General features: G+C 35.3%; 1 protein-coding gene across 5 annotated transcripts in view; it reads right to left on the bottom strand.

Moving 5' to 3' along the window:
• Positions 1-20,170, bottom strand: part of DACH1 (dachshund family transcription factor 1) — a 355,298-nt gene that overhangs the window by 50,670 nt on the left and 284,458 nt on the right. For all 5 annotated transcript variants that reach the window (XM_066313379.1, XM_066313376.1, XM_066313378.1 and 2 more), the window contains one exon: positions 36-187. In XM_066313379.1, coding sequence (XP_066169476.1) covers positions 36-187 — 152 coding nt within the window. The remainder of the gene's footprint in view (positions 1-35; positions 188-20,170) is intronic.

Genomic DNA, 20,170 nt, shown 5'->3' on the forward strand with positions numbered 1-20,170 from the left:
CCATCCCTTTAAGCTGATCTACAAAAAAGGCCTACCTGGATGTTAGTCAGAAGGGTCTCTATGGAGGACAATCCATCAGGGAATAGAAAAGGAGATGGAAAACCCGGAGGTAGTGGTTGCCCATGCCCAGTTAGAGAAAGTTTGTCAAGGCTGTCTCTTGCGGTTGGTGTGGAGAGCGGGGTCTCATCTGTATGTGATTGAAACAAAAATATAGAACAAGTTACGCTTGTCTGTTTTTATTAGACCTCAGTAATGGCTTCCCTAGTGGTTTCCAGAACATTTATTGCAAATTGGTTCCTGCTATCAGGAGAAAATGCTTTCTGCTGAATTTTCTTTAATGAAAAAGCTGTGGAGATACAACAAGATAACATTAATGAGTAACTTTATAAGCCTTTTAAATGCAGTCTCTAATGAGACTGAGTTTACAGTGCCATAGAATCTTTTTAAAACAAATATTATCTCACATATACTTGTGATAATATATTCAGGCTGACTTTATGGGCACCTTCCCAATTATCTCATTTTAGTTTGTGTTCTATTTGGATTGACAATAGAATATTTTCTAGCATGACATATATTTTGTATATGAGAAGTATTTGAATATGAGGCTTCCCATACAATTAACCCTTTCCACCCTTAATGGTTTCACTTACAGCTCAGAAGATTTTGCAACACCAAGAAAAGCTCTTTAACACATTTTTCATCAAAAAAATGCACCTAGTTGCTACAATTAAAACATGCTCTGAACATGTTTAATGTATGTGAAATTAACCACACAGTAACAGTCATTGGCCTAATTTTTTTAAGCATGGAACATATTGTTCTTCTAACAATAAGTGCTGAACTCCTTAGTGGAATCTTTGTAACAATCAGATCTGATCATTTCTTACATCACAATGGGAAAAAAAACTTGCAGAGCTTGAAGACTTCTAAGATTAAAGTTTCACAGATAATCTGTGAACAGATTAAGAACTGGGAAAAAGAAAATAAACCTCCTAGAATTAATAGAAGCTTCAATAACCTCATTTGTCTTTTTTTTTTTTTTTTTTTTTAACTTTTTGGAATATTTTTAGGCTACTGTTAATATGATATAGAAATTTAGGTCAATTTCTTTGCACCAGATGTTAATCTGAATTCTTCAAAATGAAAACTATCTATACATATACATATATATATAGATACGTATATACATACTCTTCTTACCAAGGACTCAGTCATTAACTGACACATGTTGATGTATCTCAGTACAAGGCAAGTATTTTTTTTTAATGAAGTATTTTCCTAAGTAGACACGGTCTAGGACCATGAAAATTGACATCTGCAATAACAAAAGGTTGAAATGTTGATGACCTCAGGATGGGACATCCATAACTCAAAGTCCCCGTTCATTCCAACAGTCCCCATCACCATTCCTACAGAAGGAAGCAACCTATATTAACTACACTCAGGTACAGATTTCTTGTCCCATCTCCTCACCAGGTCTGTCATGCTGGTCATATTTACAGTGCTAAAGTAATAGCTTTTCCTACTATGCCCTTGCACAGAACTACCCAAACAGGCATTTGGACATCTGCTGCTGGGCTGGTACCACCCAGGGCTTTTATAGCCAACGGAAAGAAGCAGATGCCATTTTAAGGTACTCGTCCATCTGAACTCTCACATGCATCTACTGCAGGAAGAGGTAAATCTTCCTCCAGAAGTGCCTGGTGACTGTAAGAGAAACCTAAGATGACCACCTCATTTGGAAAGATCTGCTTTTGGGGAGATCCTGTACTGGGGGCTGTTCTTGCTACTTCCCTGTGGCTCAGGCTGAAGACAGACTACACAAGGAGTAAGACCCTGTTCCTTATGCCCTGTTTGTCACAATTCATGCCACAAAAGCTTGATGCTTTCTCATCAAGCCATCATTCAAAAGCTTTCCAAGTTAAGGTTACTGAAAGGAATTAATAGTGACCACAGAAACCTTCAGACCATTCAGAGTCATAAAGGATTTTCTTAGTTATATTTAAGTTTTCCAGTCACATTACAAAGTGCTGAGAAAAAACTGGCTCTAGATCTCTGAACCATTTCTTATCTACCTTACTGAGATTCAAAGCAGGCTCTGAAAAATGTAGTATGTGGATGTATCCTCTGCCCTCATGCTACCCCACAGTAGCATGGATATCTCTGTAGTCTTTTTGAAGTAACACACTAAAATTTGCCCCTAAATATGAGTATTTTCTTTCCAACTTTCAAAATATTATAGAAATACGCAACACTTCATTAGAAAAAAAAAAAATAATATATATTCCTGGTATTGAAAACTGTCTTCGTTTAACTTCTCCACACCTATTCTAGTGTGAAAAATCATTAGCAAATGTTTTTTCCTAACTGCTGCCAGCATTGTTATGCTTTCATTAACAAAAGAAACAAGCCAAAACTTAAACAAAACTAGTTACACATTATATTTATAAACAGTACATAACATTATTGCATGGCTGAAAACTTTTCTCCTCTACTGAAAATATGGCTTCCTCAAATGATTTTTACCCCAAATAAAATAATAATAATAATAATAATAATAATAATAATAATAATATATTAAAAAGCCTCTTCCATGTTACATCCTTAAGCTTTTTTGGGTAGAGACTTCTTTGTAGCAGTGGATGCAGTTAAGGTATTGCTCTTGCATGATACAGCAGGAAAGAGTTGGATCACTAGTATGTATGCATGGCGAAGTTGATTCATATAAGCGAGAAAGGAAACTGAAAAGACATCATTTTCCTCTAGGTTTGCCAGGAAAATGGATCAATGACCTCCTACTTTCTAAGACTACTCAGACTCTTACTGATATTTTAGGTCTCAAATTGTCAAAATATTTTAAGATATACTAGATAAAACTGACCCACTTAAAAATTCTGTAAGCCTTAATTAGCTAAAAAACTGCTCTTCCATGCAATTGCTGAGATACAGAAAGCTCCTAACACAGATCTTGTAATACAATTTAAGCAAGGGATCAATTTTTTACTGTATTACTACTCTACAATTAATTCAATGTTATGCTTGCTGTACTTTGTGCATGCTCAACACATGAATTTTGCGAAGAATTTTTTAACAATGTGTGGCATGGTTTTGCAATAGGCAAAGAAACTCAAAAAATTAGAACAATATGAATTCAAAGTAACATCCATTATGTTGTAATAAATAACAGAAACAAATTTACACTGATGGGTAGGACTAGAGAGATGAACTTACTCTGAACTTACTTTAATGAAATATCAACTCAGAAAAAAAAAAGTCAGACTAATTTGACTTTGTTTTCTTGATGTCCCATGTGAAATAAACTTTGAGTGTGAGTATGTTTCAAACAGAGCAAATATACATATTATACACAGGAAGCGTGGATATTTGTGGATGTGAGATAAGCAATGATTGAGTGAATCTTAAAAAAATGCATTTTTTAGAAAAACCACATTATAAACACAGCCAATTAAAACATAACCACATATCTCAGTAGCAAAATAATACGACCTATTGCCTTTAAAACATTTAAAAATACTAAATTCCTGCACAAGTCCTCTTTTCTCTAAATGATGAGATATCATTTGTTTTCAAATAATCATTAGCCTAACGTCTTTTGAACTGCTGTAAAGGAACTACTAATATTCCTCTTACACTACTGGCAGAGCTGTGCTGCAAAATGATGAACCCTTGCTGGGAAACAGAGATTTGGTATTTTCAGTCTAAGCACATCAAAGGAAGTGCTAGAAGAGAAGTCAGGGCAAAAGGGGAAATAGGGTCAATCTATAACTCCATTGTCAGAGTGGGGAGCACAACAATGAAAAGAAAGAGGGGAAAAAAAAGAAAGGACAAGGCAGAACAAAGAAGTGTCCGGGCCTGCCTAGGTTTTTGCTGGGAACTGAGATGCTATAAATTAACAAATAAACATGGATAGGACAAGCTGTTACCCAAGCCTCTACAGTGTCTGGGCAGAGATGAATATGTGTCTTGACATATGAACTAAATCACCATAACAGGCAAGTCTGGATGTAACACGTATCTATAAAATATTTGTAAATGCTACAACCACTCCATCCATTGTTCCTCAATTTCCAAAATTCACCTGGTTTTGTTTAAACCAGATTTTATCTGTAAACAGCAGCTGGTTTGGGCCAAATACAACAAACATATTTCACTGTATTTGGTTTGTGGCCATTCTATTTTATTCTTTCACCAGATAACATAGAAACAGACATCCTGGAAGCTGTGACAGCTATTTAAACAATAATAGATGAATAGAGGTAGCCATTCTCTTGTCTTTGTTCCTAAAAGCAAGTGGGATAAGTTCAGCCCAGTAACCAATCAAACCGGAAAATATTGATATTGCCAGGATTTGAAAGCAAGCAATAATAGCTGGCTGAAAAAAAATACTATACAGATTACTGCCATTCTGTAATCATGTCTTTTTTTTTTTTTTCAATGCATCTTGAGGCTTTTCTGTTCTCTGCAAAATATCCCACGTGCATTTTTTCCAAACACAGGCTCACTCTTACCATTTGAATGGTGAAAGAGGATTCTCTTCCACTTTTTATTACCTTATATCTGGTGCATACATTTTTTCTACATTGTATAAACGATCTATTCCATGTGGCTCAATATTATTTGAGTTTACATTGTCAAACACTCTTTAGTACAAAGCTTTATATTTCACCTTCCTTGCTGTTAGAGGTTTCAAGTGTGAGAAGCTTTTCTGTTTTAATTGATCCGTAATTCTTGATTTATATAAACAGAAAAGAACAGGGGCTCCCATATTTTCAATTAAAATGTTTAACAATTTCAGGCAGATAAAAACAGAGAAACAAACAAACAAATAAATAAAATTCTCTTGAGCAATTCTCATACAATTTCACTGCTTTATAGATTTGGTGATTCAAGATTAACCCTGCATGTAACTGAGGGCAATGCAAGATGACTGTGAAGGATGTTACCAACTTTAAAAGGAATGTACTAAAACTCTTACAAAACTCTTATAAAAATATGCATATATATCTTAGACAAGTTGTATATATTTTTTTTAACTGGAGTTATATATATATCTATGACTCTTTTTAATTTTTTTTAGATTTACAATTTATTTACTTTTTATACAAACAGTTTTCCAAGATATCCAAATACTCTGAAATTAAAACATTTGCAACTGTGCCAGCTGGAAATCAGGAAGGAATATCAAATTGACTGACTGACTGGTTAATGTTTCTGTAACATTTCAGAGAGGCTGGTGCTCTCACAGTTAATAACATCATTGCAAATGCTGTCCACTGATTTCTGCTTCTTGGATCAGTATGTTTGCCTAAGGACTTTGGGACTAGCAGCTCTCTAATAATGAAATATAACTAAAAAGTTAAAAACCTACATGGAAAGGGTCACAGCTGCTAAGTTTCTTGGATGCGCACTTCACGCAAAATGGCTTTGCACCTGATGCAGTCTCATATGCTTGTGCAAGTAGGTCTTAGAGAATTAATTCATCTATGTATCAAGTCTACCATAGTGGACCATTTTCCCAAGTGCCATGGCTTCCAAATATGCACACCTTTACTTGATGCAAAGAACTACACAGGAATAAAAGGACATAAGAATTTAGTTTTATGTGTTTACTCTGGAGGTAGGTTTATATGCAGGACTTTCCCCCCAACAGTAAAACTTGTATTTCCTGACAATTCTCTGAGATTTTAACCACTGAAAAATTAATGTACTAACTTGATGCTTTTCCTTTTTGGAAAAAAAATCAATTAATAAATTTCCAGTATTTTTTTAATCCTTTTAAAGAACATGCAGTCTCTGCAGATCATTCTTCACTACAGGATCATTGATCATACTGCAGTTGGAATTGCCTCCATAATGGCAAATTAGAGCCAGATGGAGAATCACTTCTTGAACAAAACTTTTGGGATCACTCTTCCTCCAAGGTTCAGCAGTACCCCTTCCATGCTGATAGCTTGTAAGCCAACTTATCTATAAGCATAGAGGGGGGGAAAAAAAGGAACATATTCCTGGCTGGAATAAAGACATGGAGGGTTGGAAACAGAGAGGGCTTGACAAAAGACAGGGAGTAATCAAGAAATGAGGAAATTGAAAGTTGAGAATATAGGGAAGGACACTTTGGAAAGGAATAATAGGAGTGGGATTATGAGGTGAAGGAGGGGAGGAGAAACATTACCCTGGAGCAAAAAATTTATACTGACTCAAAAAGAAATGAGCAAAAAATTTACACTGACTCAAAAAGAAATAAACAAAACTGCTAAACTGTTATTTTTTATGTACAACAGATATTGCACAAGTAATTCTTGAGGTATTTCAAGAATTTTAGTTGAATATAAGTGAAATTTACAGCTGTCAAAGCATATATATTATTATTATAAATACATTCTGTAAAGATCACATATTTTAGTTTGTTAAGGAATTATGGGTATAGCATCACTAAAAATGAACAGAAAGAGCTGGCAATATATATTCAAAGAACAAAAATGTAATTAGTGGTGATGTTCCAGCTGTGAGGATTTCTTCAGGCTTTTTGGACTAGATCAAGTTGAGTTTATTCTTCATTTTACATGTCCCTAGGAGGGCCTCAGAGTCAATCAGCACAACTTATCTAATTTTCTCTTTCAATAAAAGGATTATTTTAATAACCTTTATCTTATTTTGCAGCCTATTACTGATTAGGGCTGGGTCAAACAGTATTGGCTAATTTATTTATTCCAAGGATTTCACAATATTTAAGAATAAATTATCATTCCTATTTTTAAACAAACAAATTTTATCATATAATGGAATGTTGAAATGCCAGTGGTATTTCTGTTCTGTGTAGTTTGGCATCATAACACATAACATGCAATACAAAATTACATGGTTTCTCTGCCTCCATAATAAAAAGTATCCTGTTTACTCACAGATTTTTTAAAACAATTTTTTAAAATGCATTGAATGATCAGGAAAAAAGAAGGAATGCGACAGTCAGAGATGATTCTGTTTATACTTGATAATCATAAAACACATATATCTTCAACACCTGACAGTAACATTCATTAACTCTGAAAAAATTAAGAACTTAACACTAAATTCCTTAACATTAAATTATTGTCAGATGAAATGCTTGTTAAAAAGGTATTCTAAATATTCCTAAATATTTTTATTGCATTTTTAGTAATCTATTAGTATAAAAAGAAGGCACTTTACAATTTTATAACCTGCAATTTTTAATTGTAAGAAATATGCCCATCATTTCTTTTTTAAAGATCCTTATATGCTACTGGCAGGAATCGGATGCAGAGTAAGGCCATCTGTGCTTTGGATGCTGAAAAAATATAAATGTATTTCACTGGTTCATGTCAAACATCCCAATTAGTACTCTGCTAACTCCACTCCATCAGCCAGGCAATACTGAGTGCTAAAAAGAATGTTTCTTGGCTTTGTAGCAATTCTATGAGAACTGCTTATATGCATATATGTATGGAGAGGGTTCTGCAAATGTTTTTCCCTATAGGTTCACAAGAGTCATCCACAGCTTCTTCCAAAGTCACTTTGAGGGGTGTCCATGATCATCTATGCAATGAAGGGGTATTCAGTTAGGAAATCAAACCCCAACATTCACAAAACCAACCAGTTAATCTCCTTTATTGTGTTGGCTCAGAAGCTGCCTCTCAGGTCATATATCCAGCTTTCCTAAATATATGCTGAATCAAATGATCAAGCCAAGTATTTTCAGTCTATGCTAAATTCCTGATTAACATCAAACTTCCAATTAGGGACTGGACTTTAGGGCAGCATAATGAATGTATTGCAGACTAAACCTCACATTTTCAAAATTATGGACATAAATATGCACATCTCTACTGATAAAAGCAATACACCAGGCAATGCATCCACAGTATGCATACTTATTTTTGTGCTGCCTATGCCTCCCTGTAACTGCCTCCATATGGCTACTGCAAAATGCAGAGAAAAAACATCATAGACAATATAACAATTGCATTTTGCTATATTTTATTGGATCTTTTCAAGAGCCATATGATTTGTATTAATAATCCTCTGGACATGTTTCATGAAAGTTGAAAAGAATCTATTATTTGGGGATTTAAGGTGATTTAAAAATAAGGAATATCAACAATACTAGCGTTTTCTTCATTGCCATCTAAAATAACAGCACTCCTCTTTTGTAAGCGTAACAGTAGTAAGAAGGGAGTTTTTGATAAGAGCACAGCTGGTAACTTGTAATTCTCTGAAGATGAAGGGTTTATGTTAATACCTGGAACTGCATTATATTCACACTATTTTCCTTGGTCTGAGTTCAGTTAATAACTCATTCTCTTCAGGAAAAAAACCCAAAAAGTTGGTGTTTTCAAGAAGTCTGTATCTAGCCATGTTTCAATTATGGGGGCTGGAGTATTAATGCTCCTGCTACCTTGTCACATGTCACGTGTTCTTGTCTGCTGACAGCCTGAATCAGATGCCCAAAAAGAAAATGAATATATGGTAATGTGTCTGAGCAACACTCGTCAGCTGTCATTCATTCAGCAACTCATAACCTGTCCCATACCCTCATTCCCAGAGTGCTGGCAAGCAGATGAGGTTGACCAGGCATGCTTGGCATCTGGTATAAAGTGGCAGCACAGAAGTCAGCAGTACTGCATTTCACAAATAAATATGTCAGAGAATTTCAACAGAGAAGGCAAAAGAGGTTTAAACACTTCTCATTTATGGCAACTTATACTTCTCATCTGTCCCAGCAGAAAAATATTTATCTGTTCAGAACATGTAAAACTGGATCTATTGATTGATATAAGTGCTTTGTTTAACTGAATATTCAGAATACTGTCATGCTTCTTCTTATGAAAATGAGAAAAATCTCATCTTTTAGATAAATACATAAAATGTCCAGGGACACTGCTTTTTACAGAAACCCAGTATTTAAAAACATGCATACTCATATTCTCTTCATTTCCCTGCAAGTTCCTATTAAATGTCCATTATTTTAACAACATCTTTAAAAAAAGGTATACTGGCAATTACCTCTAATATTTGGACTTGCAATACATGGACCAGTGAATGAGATGACCAGCCTGAAATGCACAGCAAGACAGAAACACATTAAGGAAAGCTGTTCCTGAGCTTTTGCCTGGCCAACATTCCTGTCCTGGATGTACTAGTGCCAAAGTTGCCAGTAAAATAAAATAATCAGGAACCAAATCAGATGGACTCAACTGACAAAGCTGTATGGAACTACTGGGCAACAGGTTCAGGAGTTCATGAATGTACAGTGAAAAGCTTCAAATGCTTTGGAAATGCAGGGGAAGGAGCCATGCTTTGAAGGGGACAGATGCTCTATCATCAGTAGTTAATGTCCAGTCTTTGCTTGAGCACCCAAATCCCAGCACACACTTTTTACAGAAATATGTGTTCTAGTAACTCCAGGTCTCAACTCTCTTCACACCTAATACACCGAGTGTTACTGAAAACAAAAGGATGTGAAGCATCCTGTTTTGACAAACTCTCACCAGGAAGGATACAAAAGGAGTGAGCTGTTTTAATATCATGAAGCAGTATAACACAGAGGCTGCCTTAGTTTTGTGGCTGAAACACCGACATTTGCATAAGAGAGTATATTTAACTCAGTTTTTCCAAATTATTCCACAATGGGGTTTTTTTAGCAGATATAATAAACACCCTTAATGCTTTTATCTATGGAATGGTTCCAGTACTCAGATGCAAATGTTGTCGACCATAATCGATGTACACAGTTTGGATTATATGATTATGATAGCCTAATAGAAATTTGGCTGTCTGCCTATGGGAGTTCAATATGAGCTTCATAGTTTATAGCATCAGAAACAGTTCTTTACACTATTATAGCCACATTTCTCAAACCATTGCCTATACATTATATCCTAATATCTGATTTTCACAGAAATCCATAATAATAAACAAACCCCCTAAACCCCTGAGTGCTCAGGAACAAAATTCAGAATGAAAAGGCAAGCATTTTTACATCTGATATTATTCCTCTTGCAATTCATTTATCAAACATCTGCAACAAGCTGCCAGAATGTTTCCATTAGTGAAATTTCTATGGCATTCACTAGCTTGATGCTCACTGATAGAATAATGTAGAAGTTTTACCTCTAATGTTTTCTGTTCCATTTTAGGCATCCGCTTTTAAGTGAGATTTGGCCTGCATGTGTTTTCATGTCTTGGAATATGTAATTTATGCTAATATATCAGAATACATATTACAGAACACCAAAAAAAAAAATCCTTTATGTATTTGTGTATTATGAGTCACATTCAGCACTGATTTAAGAAGATAAAAAATAGTTTGGAGTCATCATGTAACATGGATCAGTTTGGTTTACCCTAAACATAGAAAATTAAAGTATCCTACACAGCAAACATGCCATACACTTGCCAGTAAATTAAAATCTTGTTTTGGATCCAGTTTAAAACCTTCATGCAAATTAAATATTTTGTTCAGTCTTTTATCTGCATCATGTCATAATATCAAGGAAATATGCATTGCATCTCCATTATAGGAACAGATCTTCTTACTAATTTGGTTTCATATTAAAACTCCTGTAAATATTTCAATGTTTGTGACAATAACACAATTGAACAATTCTTTAGTTTAATCCTGAAGCAATTATAAATGTTATGTCACAGAAACAAAATACAAATCCCAAGAGTGGTTCAAAGGTTCTCTAAGACTTTACAACAATTTATGCATGTGATAACTGTAAATAAACAAAACAGAAATCAAAAGATCTTTAGCATTACTGTACTGTGAAAACAATTACTGCCTAAACAAACTGAAACAGACTGTACAAGCTTTATTATCTCAACCTGATGATATCATTATATATTTAAGGATAATACTTTTATTCTGTATTCCAATAACAAGCTGGCTTTTAGCCTGTTAGAAACACCAAGAGCTGCATCAGGAAATGACCACCATGCATGGTTTTGTGAACTCCAAACCCAAAAGATCGAGATGGCAACTTCGGTGATTTTTCGTTCACATTTTGAAAAGTAAGTCAGTGCTACTGATGAAGGCTGATTGTAAACCAAATTCTAGTACAATTACAAAATATTTAGCGCAATGAGTTCAAAAGGTGAAATCCAAGTCCTTTATTTTCAATCACTGTCTTCTCTTTGTCCTAGCTGTTTTACAACTCAGCTTATTCTACTGCTTCCCCCACTTTTTCCTTACATCTCACTTTTCTCTGATTGTTTTGAAAGTGTCTTTGTTTCAGTAACTTCTTCCCCTTTCAAGATATGAAGAAATTAGTTTGCTTGCTGAAATTGCAGAACGAGACAAGAAAAAAAACACAATTTGAGAAAAGGAAAAGATCATGACAGAAATCTGAAGGGACAAGTCAGCCTAGATAATCTCTCTGTTTACAGAATAAAACATATCTTGACTTCTTTTCTCCTTATTCATTCTCACATATAAAACTCATTTTCTCATATAAAATTGTAAAAACAAGACCTGAATCATTATCAAAACAGGTAAGAAAAAAGAAATTATCTTAAAAATACATCGTTAATTTACGCTCTTTTTTACTGTATTTTGATAAAGTCATAGCTAAAGTGGTCCTGATCTGACTTTTGCACTTTTTTGTAAAAAAATCCAAACCAAACCAACCAATCAACCAACTAAAACTAAAGAAACTACAGATATGTTTGCATGGAAACATGTAGGAAGGTTCAACATTAGGTCTAGTTGTTTGAAAGGTTATAATTTTTCTATCCTACTTTACTATGTCTTTCGTCTATAAAAGAAGACATCACTATGTAACACCGCATTTTTCACAGAGGGACTAAAGTTGAATCAAAGCTCTTATCCTATGCTTAATTTCAATTCCTCAAAAGATTAAGAGTACAGAAGACATTTCTAAGCCCAGGACTTGCCTCACAGCTCTTCCACAGTGTGCTAAATTTGTTTTTCAGGTTAAGAACAGGAGGGAAAAAAACCCAAGAGAATACATTCAGAAAAACTGCTTTACCCCTATCACTATTTTTGGATGTTCTGTCTTTGTACAGCATTAAGGGTGGCATTGTACAGTCCCATTATACAACAGATGTTAAATGCAAAGTAAAAAAGTCAGTTGTAAATGATTGATGGTCCTCTTTACTATTTCAAAATAAGCCCTGATTATTTATATCATTTTGGTCACTGCTTGAAAGCATTATATAAACCTAAACAATTGATCCATTTTTAAATGGCTTTTGTGTGTAATGTATTATGTATGTTTTTACATTCTTCTGTGTTAAAGGCCCTGGTGTACAAGAAATGTTTAGAGTTCTGAGTGCTCCACCCAGTCCATATGGTAGGTTTACTCTGTGTGCGAAGTCTACCTTTTTCCACCAGGTCCATATGGCAGGCTTAAGCTAGCCAGGGCCTTCTCTCCTCCATAGGGGCCATATGGCAAAGAGAGCTCCGTGAACACTCATTGACCTTCTATTAATATTTAACATTTCTCTAGCACACACAGACATATATGAACTGATCAGATTGAGCAGAAAAGAGTTGGCTCCTGAAACTTCTTTAGCCACATAACCAGTACACCTATGACAGTAGGGTAATACGTGGAATCTGGTTTTTTCAGTTTTATTAAAAACCTGAGAAATCAAATGTAAAATTTATCAAATTATTTGATAAATTTATCTAATATTTTTAGATATTTTGACAGATTATTATTTAATTATGTTAACAAACTGATACACATTAATACTGACATTTCACTACTAGTTTTTAATATTACCTTACCAGAATGGAACCAAATCCCTTGAACCCACCTACTAGCAAAGGATGCATGCTATAGATAGTGAAAGTACTCATCTAAAGATTCAGCTCTAGGCTGCCCTACTAATAGCATACTGCTCTCTTACTGCATATAAAGGTGCCAGCAATAAACCAGAGAAAGACTAACTCTATCAACAGTAAACCACATGTAGAGAGATAACAATCTAGAAGTCAGATGTAAATAAGATACCATTTCTTGCAGGCATAACACCTCTACCCTTAGTACTGCAGTAAAAGGAATAGAGCATGGTCTGAGAGCCATAGTATTTTCCTTCTACTGCCAGTAGATTTCCTGAAACTGAAGAATCAGATGTCAGAACATGAGTAAAAACAGTTGCATTGGATAGGATGACAACGAACATGGATTTAAAATCAAATGAAAAAAAAAATAAAAAGAGGCAACTTTAAATCATAATCTGTACTTTCAAAACAATTATGCTAAAATTGATACAATGTTATAATGTTTACAACGTAATCCAAAGTTTTGCTGTGATTCTGAAGTAATTTAGGAACCCTCAGCATCTTATTTATACAGGAAAGGTGGAAGCAATTTGTACCATGTTTATGAACGTTTTATTGTATCTACAATCTGATTTAAGAAATGGAACAACATTCCCCAGTAGCAGAAATTTTACAAACAAATTTTACTTACTTGAAACTCAGAACATTAAGAAATATAAAAATTATAATATATTGTTTTTATTCACAGGATTTATAGTGCTTTCATCTGGTTTCCTCTTGTCTCAGTTCATGTAAATAACCTCTAGGTTGTCACATGAATATTCAAATATCGCAAAGAACTATCAGTGTTGAAAATAAATATCATAAAGAATTCAGAACAAGTATGCATGTACATGCTCTCATAGTTTATTTTTGTATATAGAATTTATGTTTTGCTGTGCAAACAATCAATAAAACATGGAAGAGTTTTCCACAAGGAATTTATCTTCTCATTTCAAAGGAGCCAAATAACAAGAGGCATTTTAAGAAACTAGAACTATTTTATTAAAGATTAAAAAAGGCTAACTACTAAGTTCATGCCTCTTAGTCCTATCTTCCTGCTTTTGATCATTGCCAAGTACAGCTAAATAAATGGGGGGGGGGGGAAGGGATTAATTAATTTCAGGGGTTAAGAAACATGACCCCAAACACTTTTGACTAACTTTCACTGTATGAAAGGCATAGTATATAGCTTTACTATTCACTTATCTCTTTTGTTTCAGTAGCTCTTTTCTTGATAGGCTCTGCATAGATTGTATTTTTCATGCTCCTTTTCTGCTTCTAAATTGCAATGCTTAGGTACAAACTCCTAATTCTGAAGGATCTGTCTATCTTGCATAACTGCTCACAAAAACAGATATGCAGAGCTCACTATGTGGTCAGCAGGGTTTAGGGAGTGCCTAAAAGAGATGAAGGGTAGAATTCCAGTGTCTAGATTATCCAGTCTGCCATGGAAGCAGCACTCTATAAACAAGGATCTAAATTCTCAACACAACAAAGAAGAGAAGGTAGGTATGCATCAGATGCAGCTCTTAAGCATGACCTAAACTTTAGCAGCAAGATTCCCCATTTTGAGGCTTCTGCGTGCACCATCTTCATTCCATGAATCATGCAAAGAACTATGAAGACTATTTCAGAGGCCTATGTTTCAACTGTATAGATCCCACTATATAATTTGGAACATAATAGAAAGGAAGATACATTTTTAGACAGACAGAACAATCAAATGTTTATTTGTTGAATGGAATTTAGAGATGGAGAATCTAGTCATAATTAAAATTACTATACTCCTAAGGTCCTTGTCATGTTAGTATAGCTCACAATTTCAAAGACATTCTTACAAAAGTAGAATTTGTAATCTTATGCTTTTTACTTTCTTACTGAATCAGCAGCTTTCTCTTTCAGGAGTATCTGTTAAATTAATTTATCATTTCAATTAAATTCTTTAAACATACATATAAAGAAAGAAAAGCTATGAACCCAAATTCATAAAGATAATTCAATGGGATTTTGTTAAAGTTTAGATGTATAGATTTGTATTTGAAATCCTCTGAAGGTTACAGGGTGAAACCTTCCAACAATATCTCCAAGTCTTCAGGGACCAAATCCCATTACGTGGAGTTCAGTGAAGAGGGTAAACACTACCATAAAGAAATACAAATTGCACATATTTCCCATTTAGCCAGTGTCACAAAAGTTCACCATTTAGAATTCTAACCAGTTAGGACTTATTCTTGGAGGTCAAGTACCTTGTGAACCTTGTCATCTCACTGATGACATCATATCCCATCCATCAATTCTTTCAGGAGCACACTTGCCATCTGCTCAGCACGCTATAATAACTTATTAGACATATTCACAAGGTAACAATCTGTACAATGACACTGTTATCTTAATGCTGACACACAGAGAGATAGTAGCCATCGTTCCCCTGTCACAGCACCATTACTGCACCTTCTAACTTTAAAGAGAAGTTACTTTGATATTTTAACTCATTAAATCACTCAGAAAACAATGAATTCTCATCAGATATATGTTAAGGCTTTGTGGAGTTTTTTTCTGACTGGACACTGATAAACCAAGGCTAAGGCACAAAGTACCAAGTTCAGTTTGATATAACTACTTTATATCTTGAAAGTTTCTGCAGTCATGCTCATTCTTTAGAGCACAAAAAAAAAAAAAAAAAAAAACAAAAAACAAAACTACTATACAATCATGTACATACAAGCAGCACTGAAATCTAACTTAGTCTTTAAAAACAAATTGACTTTCTAGATCTAGTATTACTTTTTATCTACCTGTCTTAAATTCTTTCTAACAGCAATTCCTAGGTAGAAATAAAATATGCAGCCAAAGTTCTAACACTAAGCCTTAGCAGTTTTTGAAATCTGAAAGCAATGTGAAATTTCATAGATGTCTATATATATTTCTGCAGCTTTTGTAAAGCATGTTAATACCAAGCATGCTTAGCACAGCTGTTGTCACAGTACTTCTGACTTAATAGAAGTCCACTATAAATCTCCCTCGACCTCAAAAAATATTTTCAGAAAAAGGGCAATATTTATTTTGCATTACACAGAATTCATCCTCTGTTCCTTCCTTTGGCTCGTCATTTATTCCAGCTTACACTGTGATCAACATTGTACTAAAATAAAGTCAAGTACAACAGCCGCTCTCTGCCCATCAAAACTCACAGACGTCTGCCAAGCACTTGTAACAGCTGGTGTTACATTAATTAGTTTAAACTATTTATTTCATCCATCTCCAGAGCAGATTGAGCAAAAACATTAGAGATTATTCCAGCATCTGTAAGTGCCCTGCAAACATTAACCAACTAAAGTTAAAATATTAGTCATTAACTTACAGTATATGTAAGAATCCATACATTTATTGTAAATTTTAAAAAATCTGCAGTTCAGCATAGCTCTAGGAAGTTTTCTTTCATTGCCTTTTTAAAAATCTGAGTTTAAACTTTTATAAGACTTTGAGCCCATAAAGTTTCTTACAAAAAAAAAAAATTATTACTAGAAAGCTATTATAATTCCTGGCAGCATGGACCATTAAGCAATATATGACAGGGACTGGGTGACTCAGTGGATTAGTCAGAGGTTTTATGTCCACTGTTGGAATCCAGCCCTAAATACGGTGATCAAAACAGTGTTATCAAACGGTTGTAAAAATCTCAATTAAAATCACTCCTATAGCATCTACTAAGTTTTTAGTGGACAACATAATAGATCTTTCACCATTGACAGAGTTCTCACAACTATCTTTTTTCTTTTAATAGGCTGAGAATGGATGCTGGCAAAAGAATTTTGATTATAAGAGGTCCTAATGCCACACTCCCTACTGCAATGGCTCAGAAACAGGAGCCAATGCAAGGATGGCAGGAGTAGGCTCACAGCCATTGTCTGTGGGCTCACCTCCATCAAAAATAAAAAGCTTCCAACCTTGTTCAATGAAATACTTAATGTGAGAATACTTATTTTTAATGCTTAGGGCTCAAAAAGGAAATCAAAGCCTTGTGCAAATGCTTAAGGGGTAACTCCTTCCTCAAAGAATTCATCTGTAAATAAGCACAGAGGGAAAGAGAGGCACACAGTTGTGAAGTGCTTTGCCCAAAGTCACACAACAGGTTATTGGCAAAGCCTGAAAAGCAATCTAAATCTCCTGACTCTCACCTCGTTCAGGTACACTGCTTCATGAGTTTTCCCAAACAACATCAAAATCCAGTAGCTCACTTCCAGAATAAAAAAGCAGGTTCACACATATATGAAGTTTATTACAATCGAACTCTTATATATTAATGTCCTCAAGACTGATGAGATTATTTCTTTTTTTCTTTTTTCAGAATTATAATATGGAAATGTATATTGTAATAATATTTTTAAAAATGAAGTTACTGAAATTAGCATTTAATTAAATGCAGCTAAAGAATATTTTATCAGTTTGCAAAACTATAGGTTCCCTCCAAATATTTGCATTTGCAAACAAAATGAATTAACAGATTCAGTTTTACTATGTGAACAGTAAAGCAAAAAAAGCATCCTGACATTTATGTTAAGAAACAACACAGATCCTGATCCTGTGATATTCTGGTTCTTTAAAGCTCTGACTGTCTTGCTATGGCTTCCCATGGCCATGTAGAGATGACTGTAAGTGGTGGAGACTGAAGTAAAAGCAATCATCTATATTCACTTTTCAGTCCTGTCCTTTCTCCATGAAATGAGATTTTTTTTTTTCACTTTGCTTCATTCATTACAGCTCTTTTTCTCTCTGTGCATGTGTGTAAGTGCACATATGTATGTGTATGTACACATGCATGTACCTATGCACATATTCAAGATGCTTACCATGATTTTTACCACCCACTGCACAGTGGCTCCTCTTACTTACTTCCCAAGCCGAAAAGGAAGGGGCATAGTTAATGCCAAACTTGCTCCAGAGCATGCAAGTAAAAGTGCCAAAGCATATATAACAATGGCCTCCTTAAACAATACAAATAGCTCTTTTTCATGCTTATTCTTTATTGGCCTCGACAGACAGCAAGAGACAGACACTGTTTTCTATTCTTAGGTTCTTAGAATTTATAACATGCTACATCTGCCACATATCTGTTAGGTTACATGGGTACTGCTACTCAATTATCCATTTTTATTTTTATTTTTAGTACAAGGACCATTGTTGAAATAACTTTTTGGACAGCCTGTTCTTAAAAGGCAAAACTCACAACAATCACAAAACTTCTGATCAGATGAGGCAGTGTTCTGACTTAAATCCTCTCTTAGAAAAAAAATTATATTCCCTCACTTCTTCCTACTTCTAAAAAATAACCTAAAAATGTATACTGAATCTCACCACAGACTAAGGAGCACCCGATTGTTTAACAAGTGCCCTACAAATGGTTCATTTTAAAAGCCTTGTTTTAACTGGGGTTCTTAACTTATGCTGACCATCAGGTAATTTACACCATTTCATTTACACCACAACTGAAGCGTAAACCAAGGCAGCAGGGGCCCTCACAGAGACCTCAAATTCCCCTTCAAATTGAAGGAGTATATTTCATTACAAACTCTCTGTGTATAATAGATTTCCTGCATTCTTATTTTTTAGTTACTACTGCATGCTCAATTTTTATTTCCTAAATACAACTCCAATACAACTCCATTCAACAGAAAAATGTTAACATGCTCCCGGTCCAATATTCTGCTTTACCTCTTGCAGCAATCAGTTTAAATATATAAGAGCTACTGGCCAATTTAGATTTTTTTTTCTTCCTCTATTTCTTTTTCATTGTAAAATTCCTCTTTATGCAATAGCAAAGTTAATTGCTAAACTTTGTTACAGAACCCTTTGTTCTTGCTGAAGTCACTTTGCTTGTCTCTCCTACTGTAAGGACACCAAATCCTAAAAGCTGGCAAGAATGCATATGTTTATTTCACCATTGCTCTGCAATTACTGAATGCCACTTAATTATAGCAACAGATGCTCGAGTGTAGGAACCAGAAAAATCAAACGCCTCATTTCCAGGTTATTTTTTTCCATTGCTTCTGCCAACAGCAGATGTGTGAGCCCCTTGTGCTCTGGCGTAAATACTTATCAAATCCTAACAGGTCACCTATGTCACAAACAACATTTCAGATGCAACTGTTTCACCTGATAATAGGCTCTGAAAATAAAACTGTGAGCTGTAAATACAATGTATTCGGAATGAAATGCCATAATGTGAAATTGCTTTTTCTCCAGCTACAACAGAAGTCCTTGACAGTTTTTGGCAGTGATAAATCACCCTCCCATTAATTGTCTCCTCTCTCATTGTGAGGTGAGCTGCTAAAAGGGGCAGTCAACAAAAATGACTTAAAGGACAAATTTTGGCAAAAAGACAATGAAGAAATCTGTCATTGCTAAGCCTCCAGTAAACTGTCATGAAACAATCAAAATATATGTAGCTGAAGTGTTTATGTCTTTGTTAGAAAGGTTATAGGATGACAAGTTTATAGTTAAAACAGGAAGCTTAGAGGGACCAAACTTGCAGGCCCTTGAGTCACCATTTCTCCACGCGCTCTTTAAAATGGTAAGCAAATCCTATTAGGGCTTCACTTTACACAGTGTTTGATAGTCTTAACGACCCTATTTTCTGACTTTTCCACCCCCTCACCCCACACAACAGAAAGTCCCTGTGAAGGCGTGGCACTGGCTGTAGTGATTCTTGCCCCCAGTCTGAAGATCCTACCTTTCAGTGATTTAAACCCCAGAAAAAGACACTTAGCCCTGCACAGACGCTGACCTTTCCTTGTAACCCCTCCAGCTCCTGGTGTGTTAATCTGAGCAAGACCCTCTCACAGAGTGGTTTCCATGCACCGAGGAGCAGCTTTTCCCTCCCGCAGCGGTGCGGCACTGGCAGCACCCACACACGGCCCCGGAGCCATGTCTCAGAGGTGACCGCCCGCCACCCGCGGCCCCGCGCCTGGCACGCCGCTCTGCCACAGAGCTAACCCGGAGCTCCTGCCCCAGCATTCTGCTCTGCAGCAGACAGACTGCAAAATTTGGCAATCCTTTACTTGTTGTTGTTGTTTGTTGTTGTTGTTGTTGTTTCATAGGGCCGCTAACATGGAAGACGTAGGGAGATGGCTACCAGTCCTTCCTGCCCTCAAACTGCCGCCACCTCCAGGGCAGTCGAACAGCAGACGGTATGTTTAAAGACCACAGGTTATCCCTTCGGGTAGGAGGGGTAGGGGATGCTTGTCAGATCCACACCTCCAGAAAGGGTAACATTTCGCCTTTTAGAAACAACATAGTGCTGTCACTTTATAACTAAGGTTGTTGGTGTTTTATTAT

This window comes from Sylvia atricapilla, chromosome 2 (assembly GCF_009819655.1).
Source record: "Sylvia atricapilla isolate bSylAtr1 chromosome 2, bSylAtr1.pri, whole genome shotgun sequence".
Taxonomy (NCBI): domain Eukaryota; kingdom Metazoa; phylum Chordata; class Aves; order Passeriformes; family Sylviidae; genus Sylvia; species Sylvia atricapilla.